This window comes from Panulirus ornatus, chromosome 9 (genome assembly GCF_036320965.1).
Source record: "Panulirus ornatus isolate Po-2019 chromosome 9, ASM3632096v1, whole genome shotgun sequence".
NCBI lineage: Eukaryota > Metazoa > Arthropoda > Malacostraca > Decapoda > Palinuridae > Panulirus > Panulirus ornatus.
The window spans coordinates 34689871-34707948 of NC_092232.1; the positions used below are offsets into that span (position 1 = coordinate 34689871).

General features: G+C 41.7%; 1 protein-coding gene across 1 annotated transcript in view; it reads left to right on the plus strand.

Moving 5' to 3' along the window:
* LOC139750324 (rho GTPase-activating protein 8-like) overlaps positions 1-18078 on the plus strand; it is a 351767-nt gene that overhangs the window by 327956 nt on the left and 5733 nt on the right. Inside the window, 3 exon segments of the mRNA XM_071665001.1 lie at positions 2514-2654; positions 2657-2719; positions 14811-14917. Coding sequence (XP_071521102.1) covers positions 2514-2654; positions 2657-2719; positions 14811-14917 — 311 coding nt within the window.

Here is an 18078-nt window from a genome sequence, read left to right on the forward strand (position 1 = left end):
ACACATTCTTCAACGCTCCCAGAACTTTCACCCCCTCCTCCACCCTATGGTTCACTTACGCTTCCATGGTTCCATCCACTGCCAAATCCACTCCCAGATATCTAAAACACTTTACTTCCTCCAGTTTTTCTCCATTCAAACTTACTTCCCACTTGACTTGTCCCTTAACCCTACTGTACCTAATTACCTTGCTCTTATTCACATTTACTCTCAGCTTTCTTCTTTCACACACTTTACCAAACTCAGTCATCATCTTCTGCAGTTTCTCACACAAATCAACCACAAGCACTGTATCATCAGCAAACAACAACTGACTCACTTCCCAAGCTCTCTCATCCACAACAGACTGCATACTTGCCCCTCTTTCCAAAAGTCTTGTATTCACCTCCCTAACAACTCCATCCATAAACAAATTAAATAACCATGGAGACATCACACACCCCTGCCACAAACTAACATTCACTGAGAACCAATCACTTTCCTCTCTTCCTACATGTACACAAGCCTTACATCCTCAGTAAAAACTTTTCACTGCTTTTAACAACTTGCCCCCCCACACCATATATTCTTAATGCCTTCCACAAAGCATCTCTGTGAACTCTATCATATGCCTTCTCCGGATCCATAAATGCTACATACAAATCCATTTGCTTTTCTAAGTATTTCTCACATACATTTTTCAAAGCAAACACCTGATCCACACATCCTCTACCACTTCTGAAACCACACTGCTCTTCCCCAATCTGATGCTCTGTACATGCCTTCACCCTCTCAATCAATACCCTCCCATATAATTTCCCAGGAATACCTCTGTAATTTGAGAACTCACTTTTATCCCCTTTGCCTTTGTACAATGGCACTATGCAAGCATTCCTCCAATCCTCAGGCACCTCACCATGAGTCATACATACATTAAATAACCTTACCAACCAGTCAACAATACAGTCACCCCCTTTTTTTAATAAATTCCACTGCAATATCATCCATGTATATGAGTGGATGAGCCATGGTGAATATGTGAGGGAAAAAGATTTTGAGTGATCAGGGCCTGAACATACAGGAGGGTGAAAGGCGTGCAAGGAATAGAGTGAATTGGGTCGACATGCTGTCAATGGATTAAACCAGGGCATGTGAAGCATCTGGGGTAAACCATGGAAAGCTTTGTGGGGCCTGGATGTGGAAAGGGAGCTATGGTTTCAGTACATAACACATGACAGCTAGATACTGAGTGTGAATGAATGTGGTCTTTGTTGTCTTTTCATAGTGTTACCTCACGAACAGGCGGTGTGTGTGTGTGTGTGTGTGTGTGTGTGTGTGTGTGTGTGTGTGTGTGTGTGTGTGTGTGTGTGTGTGTTTGTATGTGTGTGTGTGTGTGTGTGTGTGTGTGTGTGTGTGTGTGTGTGTGTGTGTGTGTGTTTGCGCCATTTCATGTGTAGTGGGGTGGTGACAGGAATGGATGAAGGCAGCAAGTATGAATATGTACATGTGCATATATGTATATGTATGTATACGTTGAAATGTATAGGTACGTTTATGTGCATGTGTGGGCGTTATGTATATACATGTGTATGTGGGTGGGTTGGGCCATTCTTTCGTCTGTTTTCTTGCGCTATTTTGCTAATGCGGGAGACAGCAACAAGGTATAAGAAGATAAATAAATAATATATATTTATTATACTTAATTGCCGTCTTCCGTGTCATTGAGATAACGCAAGGAAACAGACGAGGAATGGCTCATTCCACCCATGTACACATGTATAAAATCCCATACACGCATATATACATATACATTTCAACGTATACATACATATACATACACACATATACATATATACACATGTACATATTCATAAATGCTGCCTTTATCCATTGTTGTCAAATACCAGCATTCCAAAAATGTTTTCTCATTACTGAATACAACACAATTCCTCTGCTTTATTAGATTCAGATAGAGCAATGAACAATATCAGGTCTCGACTGATATTTTTTTCTTCAGTGCACCTAATAAGAAAATAATTTTGAGCATAGTATATATGATGTAGCAGATTTTAATACTCCAGATAGTATTATAGGTAAACAAAATGGATATTGAAAAATTGATTCACAGACTGAATAGCAGAGGAAGACTCTAAAGAAGGTATATGTTTCTTGAGGAATATGTGGTTGACAAAGGCTTTATCACGGAATAATTAAAGAGTGCACTCATAGCTCAGGATTTATGGAGGAGACTTTGGTGGTATGACTGTTGGATATCCTAAAGCAGCATATTGAATTTAGATAAACATTACATGATAATTTGCTGTTCATCTTCAACACTTTAAGGTTCAAAGATGATTGATACTTAAAATGCTTAGGGTAGATTCTGCATGCACTATTCTACTCTGATTGTAGGAAATTTGTTTATAGTATGAATGGTAATGTTCCTTTGTATGGGTCAGCCATCTGATTCTTTTTGAAGTGTATCATAAGAAAATTGCATTTTGTCTGTGTCTCAAAAAGCACTCTTATTTCAGCTCTGGAGACAGAAGGACTTTTCCGTCGATCTAGTGCAGCAGCTGTGGTGAAAAGTGTACAGGAACGCTTCAATAAGGGTGAAGCGGTGAACTTTGATTTGGAAAATGATGTGCACACAGCAGCAGTTATCATCAAAACCTTCTTCGTGAATTGGAGGAACCTCTTATGACCTTTGACTTATATGATGAGATAATCCAGTTTCAAGGTTAGTTATGGTTACCTGACAGAAAATAGTGCATTATTTTAAAGAATATTTGAGTATATCTCAGAAGACCCACCCTTTAAAATGGCTTCTCTCCAAATTGTAATGTATTGTTAGATGACTCAAAGAAAGTCATCCCTACCAGTTTGTTTGTTATTCCCTTGGTGTAGCAGTTAGTGTTCCTGACTGTGACTTATTCACAGGCTGCCCAGGATCAAGTGCATATGTTCAAATTCTGACTGTGGCAGTCGGTCCACAATCAACCTGTTCATCCACACCTAGGAGTTGATCGATAAAATAGGTACCTGGCTCAGGCTAGGGTATATATATATCTATATATATATATATATATATATATATATATATATATATATATATATATATATATATATTTTTTTTTCTTTTTGCCGGTCTCCCGCGTTTGCGAGGTAGTGCAAGGAAACAGACGAAAGAAATGGCCCAACCCACCCCCATACACATGTATATACATACGTCCACACATGCAAATATACATACCTACACAGCTTTCCATGGTTTACCCCAGACGCTTCACATGCCCTGATTCAATCCACTGACAGCATGTCAACCCCGGTATACCACATCGATCCAATTCACTCTATTCCTTGCCCTCCTTTCACCCTCCTGCATGTTCAGGCCCTGATCACACAAAATCTTTTTCACTCCATCTTTCCACCTCCAATTTGGTCTCCCACTTCTCCTCGTTCCCTCCACCTCCGACACATATATCCTCTTGGTCAATCTTTCCTCACTCATTCTCTCCATGTGCCCAAACCATTTCAAAACACCCTCTTCTGCTCTCTCAACCACGCTCTTTTTATTTCCACACATCTCTCTTACCCTTACGTTACTTACTCGATCAAACCACCTCACACCACACATTGTTCTCAAACATCTCATTTCCAGCACATCCATCCTCCTGCGCACAACTCTATCCATAGCCCACATAGCTCGCAACCATACAACATTGTTGGAACCACTATTCCTTCAAACATACCCATTTTTGCTTTCCGAGATAATGTTCTCGACTTCCACACATTCTTCAAGGCTCCCAGGATTTTACCCCCCCCCTCCCCCTCCCCCACCACCACCACCACCACCACCCTATGATCCACTTCCGCTTCCATGGTTCCATCCGCTGGCAGATCTACTCCCAGATATCTAAAACACTTTACTTCCTCCAGTTTTTCTCCATTCAAACTTACATCCCAATTGACTTGACCCTCAACCCTTCTGTACCTAATTACCTTGCTCTTATTCACATTTACTCTTAACTTTCTTCTTTCACACACTTTACCAAACTCAGTCACCAGCTTCTATAGTTTCTCACATGAATCAGCCACCAGTGCTGTATCATCAGCGAACAACAACTGACTCACTTCCCAAGCTCTCTCATCCACAACAGACTTCATACTTGCCCCTCTTTCCAAAACTCTTGCATTCACCTCATTAACAACCCCATCCATAAACAAATTAAACAACCATGGAGACATCACACACCCCTGCCACAAACCTGCATTCACAGAGAACCAATCACTTTCCTCTCTTCCTACACGTACACATGCCTTACATCCTCGATAAAAACTTTTCACTGCTTCTAACAACTTGCCTCCCACACCATATATTCTTAATACCTTCCACAGAGCATCTCTATCAACTCTATCATATGCATTCTCCAGATCCATAAATGCTACATACAAATCCATTTGCTTTTCTAAGTATTTCTCACATACATTCTTCAAAGCAAACACCTGATCCACACATCCTCTACCACTTCTGAAACCACACTGCTCTTCCCCAATCTGATGCTCTGTACATGCCTTCCCCCTCTCACTCAATACCCTCCCATATAATTTACCAGGAATACTCAACAAACTTATACCTCTGTAATTTGAACACTCACTATTATCCCCTTTGCCTTTGTACAATGGCACTATGCACGCATTCCGCCACTCCTCAGGCACCTCACCATGAGTCATACATACATTAAATAACCTTACCAACAAGTCAATAATACAGTCACCCCCTTTTTTAATAAATTCCACTGCAATACCATCCAAACCTGTGAGAAACTGCAGAAGCTGGTGACTGAGTTTGGTAAAGTGTGTGAAAGAAGAAAGTTAAGAGTAAATGTGAATAAGAGCAAGGTAATCAGGTACAGTAGGGTTGAGGGTCAAGTCAATTGGGAGGTAAGTTTGAATGGAGAAAAACTGGAGGAAGTAAAGTGTTTTAGATATCTGGGAGTGGATCTGGCAGCAGATGGAACCATGGAAGCGGAAGTAGATCATAGGGTGGGGGAGGGGGCGAAAATCCTGGGAGCCTTGAAGAATATGTGGAAGTCGAGAACATTGTCTCGGAAAGCAAAAATGGGTATGTTTGAAGGAATAGTGGTTCCAACAATGTTGTATGGTTGCGAGGCGTGGGCTATGGATAGAGTTGTGCGCAGGAGGATGGATGTGCTGGAAATGAGATGTTTGAGGACAATGTGAGGTGTGAGGTGGTTTGATCGAGTAAGTAACGTAAGGGTAAGAGAGATGTGTGGAAATAAAAAGAGCGTGGTTGAGAGAGCAGAAGAGGGTGTTTTGAAATGGTTTGGGCACATGGAGAGAATGAGTGAGGAAAGATTGACCAAGAGGATATATATGTCGGAGGTGGAGGGAACGAGGAGAAGTGGGAGACCAAATTGGAGGTGGAAAGATGGAGTGAAAAAGATTTTGTGTGATCGGGGCCTGAACATGCAGGAGGGTGAAAGGAGGGCAAGGAATAGAGTGAATTGGATCGATGTGGTATACCGGGGTTGACGTGCTGTCAGTGGATTGAATCAGGGCATGTGAAGCGTCTGGGGTGAACCATGGAAAGCTGTGTAGGTATGTATATTTACGTGTGTGTGTATACATTGTGTATGGGGGTGGGTTGGGCCATTTCTTTCATCTGTTCCTTGCGCTACCTTGCAAACGCGGGAGACAGCGACAAAGGAAAAAACTATTCGCCATTTCCCGCGTTAGCGAGGTAGCGTTAAGAACAGAGGACTGGGCCTTTTTTGGAATATCCTCACCTGGCCCCCTCTGTTCCTTCTTTTGGAAAATTAAAAAAAAAAAAAAACGAGAGGGGAAGATTTCCAGCCCCCCGCTCCCTCCCCTTTTAGTCGCCTTCTACGACACGCAGGGAATACGTGGGAAGTATTCTTAATCCCCTATCCCCAGGGATAAAAAATATATATATATATATATATATATATATATATATATATATATATATATATATATATAGATATAGATATATATATACATATGAAAGCCCCCAAGGCAGCAGGTTTGGATGGTATTGCAGTAGAATTTATTAAAAAAGGGGGTGACTGTGTTGTTGAATGGTTGGTAAGGTTATTTAATGTATGTATGACTCATGGTGAGGTGCCTGAGGATTGGAGGAATGCTTGCAGAGTACCATTGTACAAAGGCAAAGGGGGTAAAAGTGAGTGCTCAAATTACAGAGGTATAAGTTTGTTGAGTATTCCTGGGAAATTATATGGGAGGGTATTGATTGAGAGGGTGAAGGCATGCACAGAGCATCAGATTGGGGAAGAGCAGTGTGGTTTCAGAAATGGTAGAGGATGTGTGGATCAGGTGTTTGCTTAGAAGAATGTATGTGAGAAATACTTAGAAAAGCAAATGGATTTGTGTGTAGCATTTATGGATCCGGAGAAGGCATATGATATAGTTGATAGAGATGCTCTGTGGAAGGTATTAAGAATATATGGTGTGGGAGGCAAGATGTTAGAAGCAGTGAAAAGTTTTTATTGAGGATGTAAGGCATGTGTACGTGTAGGAAGAGAGGAAAGTGATTGGTTTTCAGTGAATGTAGGTTTGCGGCAGGGGTGTGTGATGTCTCCATGGTTGTTTAATTTGTTTATGGATGGGGTTGTTTGGGAGGTAAATGCAAGAGTTTTGGAAAGAGGGGCAAGTATGCAGTCTGTTGTGGATGAGAGAGCTTGGGAGGTGAGTCAGTTGTTGTTCGCTGATGATACAGTGCTGGGGGCTGATTCGTGTGAGAAACTGCAGAAGCTGGTGACTGAGTTTGGTAAAGTGTGTGAAAGAAGAAAGCTGAGAGTAAATGTGAATAAGAGCAAGGTTATTAGGTACAGTAGGGTTGAGGGACAAGTCAATTGGGAGGTAAGTTTCAATGGAGAAAAACAGGAGGAAGTGAAGTGTTTTAGATATCTGGGAGTAGATTTGGCAGCGGATGGAACCATGGAAGCGGAAGTGAATCAAAGGGTGGGGGAGGGGGCGAAAGTTCTGGGAGTGTTGAAGAATGTGTGAAAGTCAAGAACATTATCTCGGAAAGCAAAAATGGGTATGTTTGAAGGAATAGTGGTTCCATCAATGTTATATGGTTGCAAGTTGTGGGCTATAGATAGAGTTGTGCGCAGGAGGGTGGATGTGCTGGAAATGAGATGTTTGAGGACAATATGTGGTGTGAGGTGGTTTGATCGAGTAAGTAATGTAAGGGTAAGAGAGATGTGTGGAAATAAAAAGAGTGTGGTTGAGAGAGCAGAAGAGGGTGTTTTGAAATGGTTTGGTCACATGGAGAGAATGAGTGAGGAAAGATTGACCAAGAGGATATATGTGTCATAGGTGGAGGGAACGAGTAGAAGTGGGAGACCAAATTGGAGGTGGAAAGATGGAGTGAAAAAGATTTTGAGTGATCGGGGCCTGAACATACAGGAGGGTGAAAGGTGTGTAAGGAATAGAGTGAATTGGAACGATGTGGTATACCGGGGCCGACGTGCTGTCAATGGATTGAACCAGGGCATGTGAAGCGTCTGGGGTAAACCATGGAAAGTTCATCTGCCACAAAGCTTTTACCACCTCTTCTCTGTTTACCAAATCATTCTCCCTAACCCTCTCACTTTGCACACTACTTCGACCAAAACACCCTATATCTGCCACTCTATCATCAAACACACTTAACAAACCTTCAAAATACTCACTCCATCTCCTTCTCACATCACCACTACTTGTTATCACCTCTCCATTAGCCCCCTTCACTGTTCCCATTTGTTCCCTTGTCTTATGCACTTTATTTACCTCCTTCTAAAACAATTTTTTATTCTCCCTAAAAGTCAATGATACTCTCTCACCCCAACTCTCATTTGCCCTCTTTTTCACCTCTTGCACCTTTCTCTTGACCTCCTGCCTCTTTCTTTTATACACATCTCCCAGTTATTAGCATTATTTCCCTGCAAAAATCATCCAAATGCCTCTCTCTTCTCTTTCACTAATAATCTTACTTCTTCATCCCACCACTCACTATCCTTTCTAATATTCCCACCTCCCATGCTTCTCATGCCACAAGCATCTTTTGCACAAGCCATCCCATTCCTCCCACACTCCCCTTACGTCCTTTGTTGTCACCTTTTTCCATTCTGTACTCAGTCTCTATTGATACTTCCTCACACAAGTCTCCTTCCCAAGCTCACTTACTCTCACCACTCTCTTCACCCCAACATTCTCTCTTCTTTTCTGAAAACCTCTACAAATCTTCACCTTCGTCTCCACAAGATAGTGATCAGACATCCCTCCAGTTGCACTTCTCAGCACATTAACTTCCAAAAGTCTCTCTTTTGCATGCCTATCAATTAACACATAATCCAGTAATGCTCTCTGGCCACCTCTCTTACTTACATACGTATACTTATGTATATCTCTCTTTGTAAACCAGGTATTCCCAATCACCAATCCTTTTTCAGCACATAAATCTACAAGCTCTTCACCGTTTCCATTTACAACACTGAACACCCCATGTACATCAATTATTCCCTCAACTGCCACATTACCCACCTTTACATTCAAATCACCTATCACTATAACCCGGTCTCTTGCATCAAGACTACTAACACACTCACTCATCTGCTTTCAAAACACTTGCCCCATATGATCTTTGTTCTCATGCCCAGGTGTATATGCACCAGTAATCACCCATCTCTCTCCATTCACTTTCAGTTTCACCTATATCAATCTAGAGTTTACTTTCTTACACTTTATCACATACTCCCACCACTCCTGTTTCAGTATTGCTACTCCTTCCCTTGCTCTTGTCCTCTCTCTCACCCCTGACTTTACTCCCAAAACATTCCCAAACCACTCTTCCCCTTTACCCTTGAGCTTCGTTTCACTCAGAGCCAAAACATCCAGGTTCCTTTCCTCAAACATACTACCTATCTCTCTTTTTTTCTCATCTTGGTTACACCCACACACATTTAGACACCCCAATCTGAGCCTTCTATATTTGTTTATTATACTTTGTCGCTGTCTCCTGTGTTAGCGAGGTAACACAAGGAAACAGACAAAACAATGGCACAACTCACCCACATACACATGTATATACATAAGCGCCCACACATGCACATATACATACCTATACATTTCAACATATACATATGCATACACAGACATATACATATATACATATGTACATATTCATACTTGCTGCCTTCATCCATTCCCGTTGCCACCTCGCCACACATGAAATGGCACCTCTTTCCCCCTGGATGCACGCGAGGTAGCACTAGGAAAAGACAACAAAGGCTACATTTGTTCACACTCAGTCTCTTGTTATGTGTAATGCACTGAAACCACACCTCCCTTTCCACATCCAGGCCCCCAAAACTTTCCGTGGTTTACCCGAGACGCTTCACATGCCCTGGTTCAAACCATTGACAGCATGCCGACCCCAGTATACCACATCATTCCAATTCACTCTATTCCTTGCACACCTTTCACCCTCCTGAATGTTCAGCCCCCATCGCTTAAAAGTCTTTTTCACTCCATCCTTCCACCTCCAATTTGGTCTCCCGCTTCTCGTTCCCTCCACCTCTGACATATATCCTCTTTGTCAATCTTTCCTCACTGAATCTCTCCATGTGACCAAATCATTTCAACACACCCTCTTTTGCTCTCTCAACCACACTCTTTTTATTACCCCATATCTCTCTTACTCTCATTACTTACTCAGTCAAACCACCTCACACCATGTATTGTCCTCAAACATCTCATTTCCAACACATCCACCCTTCTCCGCACAACTCTATCCATAGCCCACACCTTGCAACTATATAATATAGTTGGAACCACTATTCCTTCAAACATACCCATTCTTCAACGCTCCCAGAACCTTTGCCCCTTCCCCCGCCCTGTGACTCAATTCCACTTCCATGGTTCCATCTGCTGCCAAATCCACTCCCAGATATCTAAAACACTTCACTTCCTCCATTTTTTCTCCATTCAAAGTTACCTCCCAATTTACTTGTCCCTGAATCCTACTGAACCTAATAACCTTGCTCTTATTCATATTTACTCTCAGCTTTCTTCTTTCACACACTTTACCAAACTCAGTCACCAGCTTCAGCAGTTTCTCACCCGACTCAGCCACCAGCGCTGTATCAGCAAACAACAACTGACTCACTTCCCAAGCCTTCTAATCCACAACAAACTGCATACTTGCCCCTCTCTCCAAAACTCTTGCTTTCACCTCACTAACAACCCCATCCACAAACAAATTAAACAACCATGGAGACATCACGCACCCCTGACGCAAACCGACATTCACTGGAAATGAACCACTTTCCTCTCTTCCTACACGTACACATGCCTTACATCCTCGATAAAAACCTTTTACTGCTTCTAGCAACATGCTTTCCATACCATATACTCGTAATACCTTCCACAGAGCATCTCTATCAACTCTGTCATATGCCTTCTCCAGATCCATAAATGCTACATACAAATCCATTTGTTTTTGTAATTATTTCTCATGTACATTCTTCAAAGAAAACACCTGATCCACACATCCTCTACCACTCCTGAAACCACACTGCTCTTCCTCAATCTGATGCTCTGTACATGCTTTCACCCTCTCAATCAATACCCTCCCATACAATTTTCCAGGAATACTCAACAGACTTTTACCTCTGTAATTTGAACACTCACTATTATCCCCTTTGCCATTGTACAATGGCACTATGCCTGCATTCTGCCAATCCTCAGGCACTTCACCATGAACCATACATACATTGAATATCCTCACCAACTAGTTAACTACACAGTCTTATCTCTTACATACTCACTGTTTCCCTCATCAGTGAGGTAGTGCCAGGAAACAGATGAAGAATGGCCCATCCACTCATATACACGTATATTTTCATGAATGCCCATATACACACATATACATATCAACATATACATACACACTCACAGACATATACATATATATGCATGTACATATTCATACTTGCTTTCCTTCATCCATTCCTGTTGTTACCCCGCCCCACAGGAAACAGCATCGCTTCCTCCCATTTTAGTGAGGTAGCGCCAGGAAAACAGACAAAAAAGGCCACATTCGTTCACATTCAGTCTGTAGCTGTCATGTGTAATGCAATGAAACCACAGCTCCCTATCCACATCCAGGCCCCACAAACCTTTCCATGGTTTACCCCAGACGCTTCACATACCCTGGTTCAGTCAACCCCGGTATACTACATCGTTCCAATTCACTCTAATCCTTGCACGCCTCTTACCCACATGTATGTTCAGGCCCTGATCGCTAAAAATCTTTTTCACTCCATCCTTCCACCTCCAATTTGGTCTCCTACTCCACCTCTGACAAGTATATCCTCTTTGTCAATTTTTCCTCACTCATTCTCTTCATATGTCCAAACCATTTCAACACACCAGCTTCTGCTCTCTCAACCACATTCTTTTTATTTCCACACATATCTCTTACCCTTTCATTACCTACTCGATCAAACCACCTCACCCCTCATATCGTGTTCAAACATTTGATTCCCAACACATCCACCCTCCTCCTTACTACCCTATCTATAGTCCATGCCTTGCAACCATATAGTATTGTTGGAACTACTATTCCTTCAGACATACCCATTTTTGCTCTCCAGGATAACATTCTCTCCTTCCACACATTCTTCATTGCTCCCAGAACCTTTGCCCCCTCGCACACCCTGTGATTCACCTCTGCTTCCATGGTTCCATTCCCTCCTAAGTCCACTCCCAGATATCTAAACACTTCACTTCCTCCAATTTTTCTCCATTCAAACTTTTTTTTTTCATTATTATTATACTTTATCAATTTCTCCCGTGTTAGCGAGGTAGCGCAACGAAACAGACAAAAGAATGGCCCTACCTAGCCACATACACATGTATATACATAAATGCCCACACATGCACATATACATACCTATACTTTTATCCCTGGGGATAGGGGAGCAAGAATACTTCCCACGTATTCCCTGCGTGTCGTAGAAGGCGACTAAAAGGGGAGGGAGCGGGGGGCTGGAAATCCTCCCCTCTCGTTTTTTTTTTAATTTTCCAAAAGAAGGAACAGAGAATTGGGCCAGGTGAGGGTAGTCCCTCAAAGGCTCAGTCCTCTGTTCTTAACGCTACCTCGCTAATGCGGGAAATGGCGAATAGTTTGAAAGAAAGAAAGAAACATTTCAACGTACACACACATTTACATACACAGACATATACATATATACACATGTACATATTCATACTTGCTGCCTTCATCCATTCCTGTCGCCAACCTGCCACACATGAAATGGCACCCCCCTCCCCCCGCACACGCATGACGTAGCGCTAGGAAAAGGCAACAAAGGCCACATACGTTCACACTCAGTCTCTAACTATCATGTGTAATGCACTGAAACCACAGCTCCCTTTCCACATCCATGCCCCACAAAACTTTCCATGGTTTACCCCAGACACTTCACATGCCCTGGTTCAACCTATTGACAGCACGTCGGCCCTAGTATACCACATCGATCCAGTTCACTCTTATTCCTTACATGCATTTCACCCTTTAGAATGTTCAGCCCCTGATCGCTCAAAATCTTTTTCACTCCATCCTTCCACCTTGGATCCAATTTGGTCTCCCACTTTTTCTGGTTCCCTCCACCTCTGTCACGTATATCCTCTTTGTCAATCTTTCATCACTCATTCTCTCCATGTGACCAAACCATTTCAATGCACCCTCTTCTGCTCTCTCAACCACACTCTTATTACCACACATCTCTCTCACCCTTTCATTACTTGTTCGATCAAACCACCTTCCACCACATATTGTCCTCAAATGTCTCATTTCCAACATATCCACCCTCCACCACACAACCATATAACATTGTTGGAACCACTATTCCTTCAAACACCCATTTTTGCTCCCTGGGATAATGTTCTCGCCTTCTACATGTTCTTCAATGCTCCCAGAACCTTCGCCCCCTCCCCTACCCTGTGATTCACTTCCATGGTTCCATCCACCGCTAAATCCACTCCTAGATATCTAGAACACTTCACTTCCACCATTTTTTCTCCATTCAAACTTACCTCCCATTTGACTTGTTCCTCAACCCTGCTGAACCTAATAACCTTGCTCTTATTCACATTTACTCTCAGCTTTCTTCTTTCACACATTTTACCATACTCAGTCACCAGCTTCTTACCCGAATCAGCCACCAGGGCTGTATCATCAGCGAACAACAACTGACTCACTTCCCAAGCCCTCTCATCCACAACAGACTGCATACTTGCCCCTCTCTCCAAAACTCATGCATTCACCTCCCTAGCAACCCTATCCATAAAAATCAAACAACCATGGAGACATTACGCACCCCTGCCACAAACCGACATTCATTGGGAACCAATAACTTTCCTCTCTTCCTACTCATACACACACATTCCTTACATCCTCGATGAAAACTTTCCACTGCTTCTAGCAACTTACCTCCCACACCATATACTCTTAATACCTTCCACAGAGCACCTCTATCAACTCTATCATATGCCCTCTCCAGATCCATAAAAGCTACTTATAAATCCATTGGTTTTTTAAGTATTTCTCACATACAATTTTCAATGCAAACACCTGATCCACACATCCTCTATCGCTTCAAAACCCACACTGCTCTTCCTCAATCTGATGCTTTGTACATGACTTCACCCTCTCAGTCAGTACCCTCCAATACAATTTCCCTGGAATACTCAACAAACTTTTACCTCTGTAATTTGAACACCCTTTTCCTTTGTACCATGGCACTATGCATACATTCCACCAACCAACAGCACAGTCACCCCTTTTTTAATATATTCCACTGCAATACCATCCAATCTCTCCTCCTTGCTGATTTTCATCTTCCACAAAACTTTCGCTACCTCTTCTATGTTTACCAAACCCTTCTCCCTGACCTTACTTCTCACACCACCTCAATCAAAACACCCTACATATACCACTCTTATCAAACACTTTCAACAAACCTTCAGAATTCTTACTCCATCTCCTCACTTCACCACTACTTGTTATTACCTCCCCATTAGTCCCTTTACCAATGTTCCCATTTGTTCTCTTGTCTTACACACTTTATTTACCTCCTTCCAAAACATCCTTTATATTCTCCCTAAAATTTAATGATCCTCTTTCACCCCAATTTCATTTGCCATCTTTTTCACCTCTTGCACCTTTTTCTTGGCCTCCTACCTCTTTCTCTTATACATCTCCCAGTCATTTGCACTAATTCTCTGCAAAAAATCATCCAAATCCCTCTCTCTTCTCTTTCACTAATAATCTTACTTCTTCATCCCACCACTCACTACCCTTTCTAATTTGGCCACCTCCCACCTTTGTCATGCCACATGCATCTTTTGTGCAAGCCAATACATCCCATTCCTCCCCTACTCCCCTTATGTCATTTGCTCTCACCTTTTGCCATTCTGCACTCAATCTCTCGTGGTACTTCCTCACACAAGTCTCCTTCCCAAGCCCACTTACTGTCACCACTCTCTTCACCCCAGCATTCTCTCTTTTCTGAAAACCTATACAAATCTTCACCTTTGCCTAAACAAGATAATGACCAGACATCCTTCCAGTTGCTCCTCTCAGCACATTAACATCCAATGGTCTCTCTTTCATGCACCTATCAATTAACACGGTAATCCAATAATGCTCTTTAGCCATGTCTCCTACTTACAAACGTATACTTATGTAAATCTCTTTTTTTTAATTTTTTTTTCAGGTCTGAATAAAAGTGATCGCCTCACTACACTCAAGCAGATAATCCTAGAAAAACTACCAGAGGATAACTACCTTGTACTCAAATTCATTGTAAACTTCCTAACAAAGGTAAGATTTTAATTTGGAGCTTAAACCCTTAACCCTTACAAGGTGCTTTTACCTCTTGTGTTCTCCATATGCATAAACAATGAAAAAAAGTTGATATCCTGTATGAAATAATGAAATCTTCATGTAGAAGTACGAAAATACACACACAAAAAAGTATAGAAACATGCACAAACACAAAAAAATCTTATTTAGGTTTTGAATTTGTTTTGACATGTTGGAGTAGATGTATGAAAGATGTATCAGAGCTTGGTGCCAGCAAGACTTGTGTGATCTTTCCTCTTTAGAGGGTGGACATGGTGGTCTAGTTTGCATTTCCTATTACTTTGTCACACTTGATTTCTGATACATTGTTACTCATTCATATAATGTTAATTTTATTTTACTTTTTTTATTCTCTGTAAGCTTTACATAATTTCATATATTCCACCTTTACATACATTTTATGAAATATGCTGTACCAATTAGGTTTTTTGGATACAAGCTGTGTTATCGTGTGGCACCACATCCTTTAAATAGAAAGTGTGAAGTGTCTCAAATCTCATATGGTCCACTTGCATAGTAAGTGTATGTGGTATTAGAATCATCCTTAACATGTTAAGATGATAAAAGAATTTCCTGTCATAGGATGTATCCTGGTATGAACAGCCATAGTGACCCTGGCGTTAAATGTACATTTTGAGGTGTCATTTCAACAGTTTTATAGCTTGTTACTTTGTAATCTACTGAATCAGGACCTGTATACCAGGTCTCTCTCTCTCTCTCTCTCTCTCTCTCTCTCTCTCTCTCTCTCTCTCTCTCTCTCTCTCTCTCTCTCTCTCTCTCTCTCTCTCTCTCTCTCTCTCTCAGAATTTTTATAAATTCATTTCTGATTACAAGGGCAGGTCATGTTAACTGCCTTCTGAAAGCAAAGTAAAACTATAAAAAGGCAAGTGAATTGCTGCTACTCCTCTTAGTTTTGAAGTTTTTAAAAACTTTTCTTTTAGTAGATCAACAAAGCATTTCGTTGATAGCATGGGTGAATGGGTATTTATCTTGGTGCAGGTAAATCTATATATTAATTGACTTGACCAGGTAATTAAGCTGCTGTACCCTCAGCTTGTCTGTCAGGATCAGAAAAGCAGTTGTTCTGATCCAATGAAGCATTTACATAGAGAGTGGTGGAATGTTTACACAGTCTCATTTTTTGACAAGTAACTTCTGAGACTTCTGCTGAGCTGAACAGCATAGGGGTGTGGTGCAGCAACTTGTGGTAAGATTTAGAAAGGCAGATTTTTTTTTTACATTGATTTTATCCCTGGGGATAGGGGAGAAAGAATACTTCCCACGCATTCCTCACGTGTCGTAGAAGGCGACTAAAAGGGATGGGAGTGGGGGGGCTAGAAACCCTCCCCTCCTTGTATTTTAACTTTCTAAAAGGGGAAACAGAAGATATGTTTGAAGGAATAGTGGTTCCAACAATGTTGTATGGTTGTGAGGCGTGGGTTATGGATAGAGTTGTGCGCAGGAGGGTGGATGTGCTGGAAATGAGATGTTTGAGGACAGTATGTGGTGTGAGGTGGTTTGATCGAGTAAGTAATAATACGGTAAGAGAGATATGTGGTAATAAAAAGAGTGTGGTTGAGAGAGCAGAAGAGGGTGTTTTGAAATGGTTTGGTCACATAGAGAGAATGAGTAAGGAAAGATTGACAAAAAGGATATATGTGTCAGAGGTGTAGGGAACAAGGAGAAGTGGGAGACCAAATTGGAGGTGGAAAGATGGAGTGAAAAAGATTTTGAGTGATCGGGGCCTGAACATACAGGAGGGTGAAAGGCGTCCAAGGAATAGAGTGAATTGGAATGATGTGGTATACCGGGGTCGACGTGCTGTCAATGGATTGAACCAGGGCATGTGAAGCGTCTGGGGTAAGCCATGGAAAGTTGTGTGGGGCCTGGGTGTGGAAAGGGAGCTGTGGTTTCGGTGCATTATTACATGACAGCTAGAGACTGAATGTGAACGAATGGGGCCTTTGTTGTCTTTTCCTAGCGTTACCTCGCACACACGAGGGGGGAGGGGGTTGTTATTTCATGTTTGGCGAGGTGGCGATGGGAATGAATAAAGGCAGACAGTATGAATTATATACATGTGTATGTATGTATATGTCTGTGTGTGTATATATATGTATAGGTATGTATATTTGCATGTGTGGACGTGTATGTATATACATGTGTATGTGGGTGGGTTGGGCCATTCTTTCGTCTGTTTCCTTGCGGTACCTCGCTAACGCTGGAGTCAGCGAGAAAGCAAATAAATAAATAAAATACATTGATTGCAAAAGAAAATAACATGCTGATCAGTATTTGTGTGACAGTACAATCAGTCTCATTATCAAGTTTACAGCTTGATATCTAGAATTGTCTATCTATCTCTGACACCTGTTCCATTCTGGAACTCCCTCAAGGGAGTGGCCATGGCAATAGAGTCTCCATAACTAGTGAACTCTTGTGCCGCTTCTTAGCCTTTAGTGCCTCACTCTTTAAGAGGCCAGTGGCAGAAGGCAAGTCTAGCACAGTGTTTGTAGAGGTTCCTACCTAATGTTCCTACTGACTACTATGTAATGCTCTTGCCTAATGTTCCTACTGACTACTTCGTAATGCTCTTGCTAACGTTCGACGAATGGACTGGGAGAGATTTTATTTTTGTAAATAGAGTGATAGTAGTCCATGTGTGGGTTAGGCAGAAAGATAAGATGGTTATCTGAGATAGAGGAGTGCAGCTGTCACTAACCTTTCCAATACCCAGGTGGATAGTGCAGGTAATATACCTCCCTGGTCATTGGCTGCTTGCCATCTACTACTTACAAAGACTTGGCTTCAAGTGTTCTGATTTATTCTTCAACATCTGTAGTGAAAAAGTATTCCAGCAACATTCATACTAATTCTGTTAGAGTCAGTTGTGTAATGTACTTGATGGTAAGGCAAGCATATTACAAAGAAATTTGTAGGCTTTACAGTGTGTAATATGTAGCCAGAACAAAACTTTTATCTTTGTGGTCTTAACATCGTCCCCTAATACTAGTTTTTGAATACTTATTGTCTCTTAAAAAAGTCTAAGACCTTATGGTCAAGGTACAAGGAGACATTATTTATGAAGCTTTCAGAGGTGGTGCACAATTTGGATATGA